This window comes from Ambystoma mexicanum, chromosome 6p (genome assembly GCF_040938575.1).
Source record: "Ambystoma mexicanum isolate Mex_15411 chromosome 6p, UKY_AmexF1_1, whole genome shotgun sequence".
NCBI classification, from domain to species: domain Eukaryota; kingdom Metazoa; phylum Chordata; class Amphibia; order Caudata; family Ambystomatidae; genus Ambystoma; species Ambystoma mexicanum.
In genome coordinates this window covers 774755944-774768638 of record NC_090935.1, presented here as the reverse complement: position 1 = coordinate 774768638, position 12695 = coordinate 774755944, and the positions used below count along the sequence as shown (strand labels likewise).

At 46.9% G+C, this 12695-nt stretch overlaps 1 protein-coding gene across 1 annotated transcript in view; it reads left to right on the top strand.

Moving 5' to 3' along the window:
* The window catches only part of SKIC3 (SKI3 subunit of superkiller complex), a 2336627-nt gene that overhangs the window by 670386 nt on the left and 1653546 nt on the right, over positions 1 to 12695 (top strand). Inside the window, exon 16 of the mRNA XM_069627646.1 lies at positions 2221 to 2345. Coding sequence (XP_069483747.1) covers positions 2221 to 2345 — 125 coding nt within the window. The remainder of the gene's footprint in view (positions 1 to 2220; positions 2346 to 12695) is intronic.

Below are 12695 nucleotides of genomic sequence, written 5' to 3'. Positions count from 1 at the left end.
CGATTATCTTATATAAACGTGGTAATGTTTTAGGCTATTATATTAGCCTCAAACATAAACCTGCTTGACCAAATACATTTTATTTTGGCTCCGGCCGGGTTTATTCGCCATTTCTTTTTGTTAAAGTCTTTCTCGTGTTTTACTCTGCGCACCAAACCAGGTTTGGTCCCTTTGTTCATCGCCTATTCGCGGGCTTCCACCCAGAAGCCCTCCTTTAGGCGCCTGAGAGTCTGGGTAGGCAGGATGTGAGGGAGGGGTTTTAGGACCCCTGCCATGGGTTCCATTGGTAACCCAAGTCGCACTCCTGTCTGATTGGCTAAGGGGGCTGGCCTTGCCAGGCCAGCCACCCTGCTGTGTGATTGACAGCCAGGCTGTATGAATGGGGGAAAACTGCATAAAAAGCAGGTCTCTGGGACTGGAAGAGCAGAGTCGCCACTGGAACGAAAGAACCAATGAGGAACTGGAAGAAGAGGACCCCTACAACGACTGAACCGCCCGGTGAAGCCCTGCTGCAGGTCCGAATCTCCAGAATCCGACGAAAGAGGAGATCCTCCAGGAAACTTCTTCCCTTGAGCTGGTGGGACCAACCAGTTCACCCAAACCGCAAGCCAGGACCCCTCCTCTGGTCAAATTCACTGTACAGAGCTACAGTGGGCCGGATAGCCAGGAAGGAAGGTCGGACCCTGCTTGGGTTTTAAGGAGCGCACCTTTTATTTGTTGCTTTGGTCTGCTGCTGGTTTCTTCCCTAGGTAGTGCAGGACCCTCCAGTCTTCCTACTTCTGATCAGTCCGACAGTCGCTTCAGGAACCGTGAGCCTGCAGGAACTACCAGGAACGTCTGCCTCAGCTACAGCTCCCTCTCCGTTTTAAGGTACTGTGCAAATCCGGTTGTGCGTTTTGTTCAGCCGCAGTGAAAGTGTTTGAAATCTTTCTCCAATCCGAGGGCTTGTCATTCTCTTCTCTTTGAACTAACTTTTTTACCAACCAACCTCGTCTGGAAACCGTGCCACAAATTTTACCGCAAACTACCCTGAACTGTATTGTATTATCTTGAGCAAACGACTATTGAACCATTGACTTTGGCTGTAAGCCTTTTCTATCTGATTTTATCATTGTAGTCTCTCTTGTTCGCTTGCATTCATTTCTGTAAACTTTTGTCTTTCCCTCCCTTTTAAATTGCTGGAGTGCCATTTTGCCCCAACTTCATTTTGTAAGCTTAAATTGTCTGGAATTTAAGGGAAGTGTTGTGGTGTATTAAGAGAGTGATTTTTAGATTTTTAGACTGCTTATAATAGTGTAATTTTATACAACGGAATAGTGAAATAAATGTATATTCTTTTACTTGAAAACCTTGAGTCAGTGTTTGTCTGAATCATAGTAATTGCTGTCCTTTGTGTAACTTTTTGATACTGCTCACTTACTCATGAGATAAGTCTGGCTGCTCAGACAGTGCTACAAATTTAACTGTGTAGTACAGGCTTGTACCAAAGGTGAAATTGTACTGTCACTTGTAGTCTTAATTGTGTGTGATGTTCCCAAAGGGTACTGCATATAATTCTACCTAACACCTTGTTCTACCTGCCCAACCAACCATCTAATTCTAGCGCTAAGTGATCCCTGCTTCATTTCTATCTCCCATTTCCCGCCTCGGTTTGCTCAGATTGACCTTCATTCCATTCCTCCTTGTTCTCTTTCCCCCTTATCCAACTTCAATGATCATACCCCGGTCTACCCCCATTCCGTTTATCCCTTGCACTTACACTTCCATTGCCGAGGTTCACTCCTCCTCCCCCTTCTGGGTCTCTTGTCTTTCGCCCGACCCCCCACCCCCTTGCCTCCACGATCTGTTCCCTGTAATCTATTACACCCGCCCCCCTGCTGGCCTATATCCACTTTTCTCAACACTCTTCACAGCAATTATCCGTGCTCTCCTGCTCGCCACAAAATGTATCAAATTGCATTAAAATACTTGTCACTGTTATGTAGTAAACTAGTGGTGCATATCATAAGGAACAATTCTAATGTGTGGTGTTGCAGGAAAAGCGTTTTAAAAATGTGGTGGCAAAAAATATAGACATTTCATTGAATAGCATTTTAAGTGTCATTTTATGAAGGATTATTTATATAGTAGGTAAACATAAGTCCTAAGCAAATCTGAGTAATTTAAAAGAATGTTATCCTGTAGCCTGATCATTTTTCATTTTTCGTTTTGTTTTGTTAGGAAACTGCTTTGGCAATTCTAACAACTGTAACTAAGAAAGCAAGTGGCAGGACAGTAAAATGGGCCTGGCTTCGACGTGGACTGTACTACTTAAGGGCTGGTCAGCATTCGCAAGCAGTAGCAGAGTAAGGCTAATCACAAGTTGCTTTATATTGTAGAAAACAACCCAGATGTGAAGATACTATTCAAATTGTCACAGATAGTTACGCATGGTGTAAATGCAGATAGTAATTCAGCTATTTTGTAAACTTCAAGCTTTCTGTTTTTGTTTGTTCAGTTATAATAACATACACTGTTACTGTGCTTCTTCGGATTTAGGATTTGTTCTTCTGAATATCTGTTATTCTCACTGGTTTGTTTTTCCTAATCAGATTCTGGATCTTTCTTTCAGCCAACTGTTTAACATGCAGGGATTTGATTGACTATGCAACATAGCTGGAAGCTAGTGTAGATTTTTGAAAGATTTCACATGTTGTCATGTGCCTTCAGATTGAAAATAAGTCTATTGCCTTGTTCCTCTCTCCAAAGGTAAGGGACTCCTTTTGGGACCAGGGAGGGTGAGCCTGCTATGCTTAACACCCCTTAAGGGACAGGGTAAGCGAGATCCCTCTGGTGGTGACTCCCCCTTGGGGAACAGAGACCCAATAGCGACACCAGTCCTCCTCTCTTCCTCCCTCTTGTTTATACCCTTATGGCGTATGTAAAGACTGGAGGTGGTATCTGTACTTCTGCCCACTATATGGTTGGGGTAGAGGCACATAGCACCCCAGCCATGGTTCTCTAATGGTAGCTATGAACGAGCAACCAAGGCTGAGACTCTAGGAAGGTGATGCAGGGTGGGTCTTAGGTACAATGAATCCCCAGGCTCCCCACAATGGAATGTCTGCACACTATGTTAGATGATAACACAGTTTTTTTATTTAAGGATAACAAGTCAGGTCGTTCTATACAAATACATGAGACTCACTTTGTACATGAAATCATAGCTGGGTAACTTAACTTAGTATATATACAGTTCTATGTGGTGCAACTGTTAACTTTTCACCAATTGCTGACAGTTATTAAAAGGCATTTAAGTTGTTAGGCAAGGGTTAACCTAATGAACATGAATGTAGAAAGGCATGAATGTAGAAAGGCATGTACTACTTAGAACATTGGCAGAATGCTTTCTTTGGTGTAAAAAGGCAACATTTTGTGAGGGTCCCCCTACATGGGCAACCTGTAAGGAAACGTTAAGGTGTACTTATGTTGTATATTATAGCTCAGTCCAAATATGTTCCTTAATAGTCTGCTTTTGTTTCTATAGATCCAACTACCCCAAAGTAACTAGGAAGCCACGGGAGAAATAAATCTGGGACCCCTGGAAGAATCCTGGGGATGGAAGAAACTCTTCCTCGTCACAGTACCTTATATACCTTGGAAGGCGAAGTGGCAGAGTTTATCAGTTTCACTCGACGATGCCCCTCGAGAACAGACCCCATTGGAAGAAGGAGTTGCTGGGAAGTTGGTGTTGAGCAGGGGAAGGGAACCAAGCAGTGTCTATCGCAGTGGACTCTGTTGTCGGGTTGCTACGCCGGCTGTGGCTGTCCCACGAAGATTAAACTTGCTGCGGACCTCAACAAGGCCTGGATGATGAAGAAGATAAGTCCTTTGGTGGTTGTCTGGGACTTTCGGTAGTGACAGGTGCAGTAGCAGGTTTTGGAATTTCACAGGTGGCCGTCTTTCTGTACTTCGGTGCTGTAGCCGCAGCACAGATGACAGGGGAGCTTCTGGCGACTTGAGTTCGAGCACTGGACTGGACTGCAGACCTTCGCCAAGTCTGGACCCTCTGGACACTTTCTTTGTGAATTGGTGGTGGGAAACTCACCGGCTGGCACTCCTCTGCAGGCAGCGACCCTGCATCTTCTCTGGCACGGAAAAGTGAACAGATGTCGTGGCAGTGCCACTTGAAGATTTCTTGCTTTACTTGGAACTTTGGCAGCTCCGGGTCTCGGGCAGCAGTATACCAGGGTACCCCCTCTTCCTGGAGATGCACAACAACTTGGCTTCCAGTGGTTATGAACACTCCTCCAGACCCCGGGTGACACAGGTGGACTACTTGGCTTCAGGATGTCCAAGTACTCCTCTTCTGGGCCCTCGAAGATCCCTTCTCCGGATGGCAGGCACACAGCACTGGCTTCCAGGACACTTCAGGTGAAGAGCAGCAGTTGCACGATGTCCCCTTGTATCTACGGGAAGAGGTCACCTATCCAGGTCCTCTCTGGTTCAGTCCTTCAATCAGAAAAGCAGCCTTTGGATTCCTTGAAGAGTTGCAGCAACAGAACTTCTTCCACAGCTGAATTCCAGGATACAAACTTCTTGAGACTTCAGCTTCTTGCATCGATTCCGACTTTGAGCTTCTGACAATGAGGTGCGTGAGCTAGGATCAGTCAGCCAATCACACACAAGTGCATTCATGCAGGCAGCACCCAATCAGGCTCACAGGCATTCAGGGCATTCACACAAAACCAAACACCCAAAACACAGGATGTGGATTGGAGGCACCTCCCCAGCCTTTCAGGGCACACTCCGCATTCATTTCAGTTTCAGTGAGGGCTGGCTCAGGCATTGTGTCACACAACCAAAACCAGACACCCACAACACAGAATGTGAATTGACTCCTCTCTCCATTCATTCATGCTCCACCCGAAGAGTGTAGCCACAACAAGCAGTCCCTGGGAAGGCTCCAGCTAGTCTGGCAAGAGGCAGCCCAAGAGCAATTTAGGGGAAGGGAACAGAGCCTGGGCTTCTCAGGACTTTGAGAAACAAGGGCTAAAGGCAAAAGAAACCAAGAGGCTACAGTGGCCATCTTGCCTTTGTGCAGGAATCCATTGATTTCTATGGAAGGGCCTTGGTATCCCCAAAATGGAGGATACGCTGAGCCACTGTCAAGTATGCATGTAGCTGCCACCAGCCTATACCCTTCTCTGTGGGCAGTACACATGTGCCAAAACCCTCAAAACATACACTAGGGGTACATGAGTGTACCCCTACCCATGGGTGCCCTAAGTGTAACCCAGGAGTACTGTTAACCAAAAGGTAAAAATGAAGAGCTGCACTGGCAGGGGTCCAAACTGTGCTCCTGTGCAGAATACACACAGAAAACAAACCCAGAGAAGTGGTAGGACAAGGGCAAGGAGGCCCTGTCCCTTTAAAAGCATTTCCAGCATAACAGTGTATTTAGGGGCTAGCTGTTGTAATAACCATGTGCTCTCTTTTGACATGGCTGACTTTTGGCTTCTGATCCTGGATGTGACCGATCTGCAACAAAGAATGACAGCACCCTGGTGGAGTGTCCATGATACAACCAATTCTTGAAGAGTCTCAGTGGGCCCTGCAGAGTTTAACTAAGGGATACCGCCCCAAGGCGGTATGGCCGGAGACAGAGAGAATACACCAGCATTGGTGCCAATGTGGGAGATGCTACGGGAAAGTGCAGCGAAGCAGAGAAGTGTTAATATTTCAATCAGGCGATACACCCTGGTCTCAGCCTAGTATGCAGCGCACAGCTGAAATGCTTATTTTATTATGGGTTCAATATTCTGAGAGATATACCACTCATATCACACCCCTTCTCAAATACCCCACTTCACGGTGGACCAGGAATGAGGCTGGTTGGTAACAGTAATATTTATTTATTTATTGATCTCTTCCTTGAGCCTGGTGCCTTTCCAGCCCTCCCAGCCTCCCTGCAGACGAGGCTCCTTGCCAGGAGGCTCCATACTTAGGCGGCTGCAGTGTGGGAGAAGTTCCTCCGTGCCGTCCCCAAGTCGGCGAGAAGTCGGGCGGGGCCCGCTCTGTCTGTTGCGTTGCTTCCCGCTTCCTGGCCAGTTGGCCGGGCCGCTAGCATAGCGACCATTCTGTTGCTGGGATCTGCCGCCGCGGATCAGCAAGGCGTTCTGGGCGAGTGAGATCCCCCACCCATTTCACCTTCTCTCCTTCCGGTACCTGGGCTGGGACCACCAGCTGTGAGCAGATGTAGAGCACCCTGGAGTGGATGCCCACCGCCGGTGTTTCGGTGCCGCTGCTCCATTCTTTCTCGGTGCTGCCAGCTCTCTTCCCACACAACCGAACCTTAGCGGGCTGTACCGCTGGTGTCCCAAGACCAAGTGGGTACGGGGGGGGGAGGGTGTTGTGCAACACCGTCGAAATCCGCAGGATGTTAACAGGATATTGTGTGCCACGGAGGAGCCAAAGCAGAACACGTCTTCATGCTCCAATGGCTGCCCATACCCCCGGCAATAAAGAATGTTGATGTTTGAACCAGAACTTTACCTTTTGAGTTTCGTTTGAGAACTTCACTGCTTTTTGCATTTCAACCTGGAACTCTGTTTTGTGGAAAGGGATTGAGACCTGGCGAAGGGAGTCATTCAGGTTTAGATCCCACTTAACAATTGGAATGGTGATTCGCTTTCCAGAAGAAGGGAGCCATTCTTCTGTAGAGAAGCAGCTGTATACGTCATTAAATACCACCCTTCACCTCCGTCATATTGGAAGAACAAGAAGACACTATGCCTGATCCTGGGTATTGTTCCAATACCACATCGAAGATATGAGAGACGTTATGCACTCGGACAACCGTATTGAATGGATCCTAGAACTGAAGCGGTAGAAGGAAGTGTGCAGACCTCAATGGAACTAGACGACCTATATGTAAAATCGGACAGTTGCAAAGTAATGTCTTAAAAAGAAGACACAATGACGCACTGAAACGATATAAGAATATTCAAAGGGGGAAAATGTAATTAAAAAGGAAAGTAAACATATATGCAAGTAAGAAGGAATCATATAGACAAAGAAGATAAGTGAGAAGAAAGGCAGTAGATGTATATTCAGAAACGCAAGGTAGATGAGCCACATAGAGGCTTGCTGCAGTACAAAATATATCCCGGGTAAAGCAGCCATGTTGAAAAGATGGACATCGACTAATAGTAAGTGAAAAGCTCGAAGAAGAGAGACCAAGGCTTCAGAGCTGACAGGCGCTAAAACATGATTTCATGCGCGAACAAAGGATAGCTGCTTGGCCAAGGATAAAGGATGCCACAGCAAGAAGCAACTGCAAGGTGCAAAGGGAGTCAAAGAAGATAAGCTATGCACGCAGGACATATTTCGAATGGATTGTGTCCTCCTACATGTTCCTCATCTTTGATATTCAAGTCTGCTTGCAGCTTGCTTGGGAATTCCTTTTTCTTAGGATCAAGCTTCGTGCAGCGTCGAATCTTTGTCTCGATGGCCTCCGTAGCGTCCCTCGTGACATCGACGCTGGTATATGAATCAGACACGCGGACCGTTGCCTCAGTTCCATTTCTAGTGCATTGCTGCGTGCTTCGGAGCTACTCGCCTCTGCAAAATTTCAATTACATTTATCTACACATCTTCATACAATGTCCTCGACACCGAAGACAGGCTTCAAGCGGTGTTCAGACTGTGGAGCGAAAATGTCTATCACAGACCCTCACTGCATCTGTCTATAGTTTTTGGGGTCGGGCCACAAAGTCGACGACTGTGGCTCGTGTAAATCCTTGACTGGCAATGCCTTGTGGGAAAGGAAGGGGAGCCTATGCAGGTAAGCCCTCTCCTAAATCCCTGGCTCTTACCCCATCTAAAAGAAAATCATCCTTTGAATTGAGAGATGTTTCTCCTGTTAGCGCCCAGAACACTGAATACGTTAAAGGTGTAGTTCACGACACTCATCCTCTTCTCATAGGAAGAGTAAAAAACGCCGCCATAGATCCTCGCGGTCGTCGCCTTCCTCTCCCGAAAAGGTTTCTTTTCCAAAAAAGAACTCGACTGCGGCTGAATTAGAAAACCTCTGTTTCAAAATGCTCGAAGTTTTCCAAAGGCAGGCTCCTCTGAGTGCTCCTCTGAAGGGGTCTTGAGAGAAAAAGCCACCCACAGTCTCTATTAAGACCAGTAGGGAGTCCCGTATGTGTCCTACTCGCACGCCTCAAGGCGCGGGAAGAGTGACTCCTCGACACAAGACGAAGGAGTCTTCCCCGACGCACAAGAAAGAGTCTGTGTCTGGCCCCTCTAAGCATTCCGCTTTGGTATCGAAGCCGTTCTGTTTATCGCCTGAATCTTTGAGGCATGTAATCCATCTACAGCCATCGAAGCATACTAAATTGTCGGCCCATTAACCCGACTGCTTCGAGGAAGTCGTTGAAACCTTCGACACCTTCAACATTGTCAGAGCAGTCAGTGCTCTCGAAGACTGCAAAGCCTAAGGCAGATATAACAAAGTGCTTACCTCCATTCCTGGACCTGATTTCTTCAGGCAAATGGGATCTATTTATGAGTAAGATGAAGATGATCAGCCCCTTTTGGGTATGAATATGGTACACCAAACGTCATGGAGGAATTGATCTGCGAAGAATCTAAAATGCAAAATCTGGCAGATACTCTAAAAGCGACCTGTAGCTGGGAAACTTCACCAGAAACAGAGTTTGGTAACTGACACTTCATTCAGGGCTGTAATCTGTAAAGTGACTGAATATCTAGGGTGGTCCAAACCCGCAGCTACTATGGAGACTGATGACCTCACTGATATTTTGGACAGTGGTCCGGTTAGGGAGGCTGTGTTACCATTCCATGCAGCCTTAAGAGTAAGGGTTTTGGAAAACTGGCTAAAACCAGATTCTGTCCCACCGGTTAACCAACTGTTAACAAACAAATATAGATCTGTTTCTGTGGACCCTCCTTTTTTTAACAGGCACCCTACACCTGAGAGCCTGGTGGTTCAAGCAGAAATAGCTCCAGCAGATAAGGAAGATAAGGAAGATAGAAGGATTGACTCTTTAGCAAAAAGAGTATTTAGTGCAGGCAGCATGGCTTTAAAATCAGCCAATTCTACCATTGCCTTAGCGAAGTACACTCACACTCTTTGAGCTGTAGTTGCTCTTGCAGCAGAACACATTCCTAAGGGAAAAGAAAGAGAAGGTTTCTTAAGCCTAATACAGGATGGAAAAGGCCCCATGAGGCAGTTGTAGCAGTCCTTCCTGGATCAGTGGATTCAGTAAGCAGGTCCATAGCTGCCAAGTACAGCGCTCAGGGGCCTGTATTGGCTGATAAAAACAGGATTTTCTGCTGCCATGTTTGCTTGACATGCCATTTGACGGGACTTCCCCGTTTGGTGAGAAGGCTGATAGTAACCTGGAAAAGCTGCAGGCATCATGAACTGCAGCTAAATCATTAGAGGTGGCAATCAGGCAACCTTCAAATGAAGGATGGAAAGGACGTCCATTTTGTTTTTATTCCTCCGTCTCCAGAGGAAGAGGACAATTCTCACAAAGGGGCCAAAGAAGAGCCCCTCATGAAGGTAGAGGAGGAAGAAATCCCTGTTCAACACCAGCAAAGTTACCCTCAGCAAAATGACTCCCCAACCCACAAGTCCGTGGTAGGAGGCAGATTGTCACGTCGTCTCCGGAGTTGGCAAAGCAGAACTTCGGACGCATGGGTGCTACAAACCGTAGCAGACGGTTACTGTCTTCCATTTCTAAAAAGACCTCCCGATTGCCCCCCAAAATCCAGATCAACCCTGATTTCAGATCCGCTCCTCCAACAGGAGATTCTCATCCTGTTGGAGAAAGATGCAATAGAAGTGGTCCCTGCAGCAGAGAGAAACTAGGGCTGGTACTCTCCCTATTTTCTGATACCCAAAAAGGACAGAGGAGTGCGACCCATATTGGACTTGAGATGCTTGAACAAGTTCCTCAGGAAGTAAAAGTTCAAGATGGTAACTCTTTCGCAGATCTTTCAGGCCCTTCGACTCCAAGATTGGTTGCCGTTATTGGAATTTCAGGATGCCTACTTTCATGTACCGATACATCAGAAACACAGAAAGTACCTGAGGTTTGCAGTTGGCGGTTCTCATGATCAGTTTTGGGTTCTGCTATTCGCGCTCACCTTAGCCCCGAGGGCCTTCACCAAATGTATGGCAGTGGTGGCAGCAAGTCTAAGGAGGGAAGGGATACAGATCTACCCCTACCTAGACAACTGGTTGATCAGTGCTGTTTCTCCGGATCAGTCTCTGAATCATCAGTCGCACCTGCCAATTCCTCCACAAGCTCGGCTTCTCCCTGAAGTTCAAGAAGTCCCACTTCACACATTCACAGAAGCTTCAAATGAAAGGAGATGTTCTGGATTCAGCTTCAGGAAAAGCTTTGCCACCCAAGTTAAGGGCTCACCATCTGTTGCAGATGGTCCAAAAATTACAGAGTGCCCATCATCTTCTGGCCTACGACTTCTTAAGGTTGCTTGACCTCATGGCATCCTGCATTTTACTTGTGCCAGAAGCCCCACTGAAAATGAGCTCCTTCAATGGGCTCTCAGATCCCAGTGGTCTCAAGTCTCCAGCAGAATGACTGACCTTCTCCTGGACCCGACAAAGGTCGCCCAGGATCTCCTGTGGTGGGCCAGCCGAGAGAATGGGATGAGAGGAGAACCTTTTTGGCAACCATGGCTGGAGACGACAGTTGTGACAGACACTTCCCTCACAGGATGGGGATGCACATGCAAGATCTTTCAATAAGCGGACACTGGTCTCAGTCGGAGTCCAGGCTCCATATCAACCTGTTAGAGCTGAGGGCAATCCGACTAGCGGTGATGGCCTTCCTGTCCTCAATACGGGGAAAGAGTGTCCAGATAATGACGGACAACACAGTGGCCATGCACTACCTCAACAAGAGAGGGGGAGTAGGGTCACTGCCCCTGTGCAGAGAGGCAATGCAGCTCTGGGCACTGAAAGAAGGAATCACTCTTCTGGCAGTTCATCTAGCTGGAGAAAAGAACACAGCGGCGGACGCTCTGAGCAGGCAGAGCACGATCCCCCACGAGTGGGAACTAGCTCAGGAAGTCCTTCTGGAAATCTTCCACCCTTTGGAGGGTATCAGGTAATAATATCCCCATATATATGGTCGCCGTAAATAATATCGCCGGGAAAATGGCGATATTATTTGGGTGGCCATATATATGGGGACAGGGGCAAAAAAAATAAAAAAGTTTGGGGGTTGCGGGGGTGTCCCCCGCATGTTCCATGCAATAATGTCACCACAAAAAACAGCCATTTTTCGGCGATATTTTTGCATGGCGAGATTTTTGTGGCGACATTATTTCATGGAACCCTTTGGAGAACCCCTCAAGTGGATCTGTTCATGACCAGTGTCAAAGTGTGAGCTGTTCTGCTCCAGGGAATTTCCCCAAAGAGGAGCTCTAGGGGACGTGTTTGAGGTGGACTGGTAGTTTCCACTGCTGCACCCGTTTCCGCCATTCCCTTCATTCCTCATGTCATCAGGAGGTTGAGGAAGTTCTGGAAAACCATGATCTTGATTGCTCCGGATTGGGCCAGGAGAACGTGGTGCCCAAACCTTCCGGGAATGGCCATCTGCCCTCCAATTTGTCTTCCCCAAAGAAAGGACCTACTCTCACGTAATGGAGGTGTTGCTTTCGGCAAGGAATCCAGCAACTAAATCCCTATACCGCCGCCGTTGGAATACGTTTTGCAGAGGCTGCAGAGAGAAGAGATTAGATCCTTTCACATGTAAATTTCCCCATGTTCGATAATTCTTGCTCCACCTGACCCATTCTGGGTTGCAAGTGACCACAGTGAAGGGCTACTTAGCGGCACTATCAATATTTAAAAGATCTCCAGATGAGGGGGGGTCATACTTGAAAGTGCCAATAGTGGTACAATTTCTGAAGGGCTTAACCAATTTGTTGCTGCCTACTCCCTTCATCATGCCATCATGGGATTTAAATCTTGTATTAAGATGTCTTATGGGAGCTCCATTCATGTCCTTTGAGGATACTCACTATGAAAGCAGCCTTTCTAGTAGCCATCACATCTGTCCGTAGGCTAAGTGAGCTACTAGCCTTATCTTCCAAACAACCTTTTACATACTTTTCCAAGGATAGTGTAGTTTTAGGAGTTAGATCATTTTTCCTTCCGAAAGTTATCAGTTTCATTTAACACAACATATTGTTTTGATTTCTTTTTACCCTCACCTTCATCCATCTGAAGAGGAGGAGAGACTACATTGTCTAGACCCGAAAAGGGCACTAAGCTACTACATTACAAGGACTGCAAGTATTTGCCAAGATGACCAACTTTTCATCGGTTATGCTGGCCGAAGACTGGGCATGGCAGTCAAAAGCAAACAATCTCTAGATGGATTGTAATGTGCATAACAGAATGTTACTTGTTAACAGGCAAAGATTTGCCCGTAGGTCTGAGGGCGCTTTCCACTAGAGGGACGGCTGCTTCTTCAGCTCTGGAAAGAGATGTGCCGTTGCAAGATATTTGTAGAGCGGCAACCTGGGTGTCCCTTCACATTTCAGTACATTTTACTGTGTAGATTCCTTTTTAGGAGAGGAAGCCAAATTTGGCAAGGCTGTCCTCCATAATATGAACAAATAGACACATTCTTGGCACCCACCTTCTA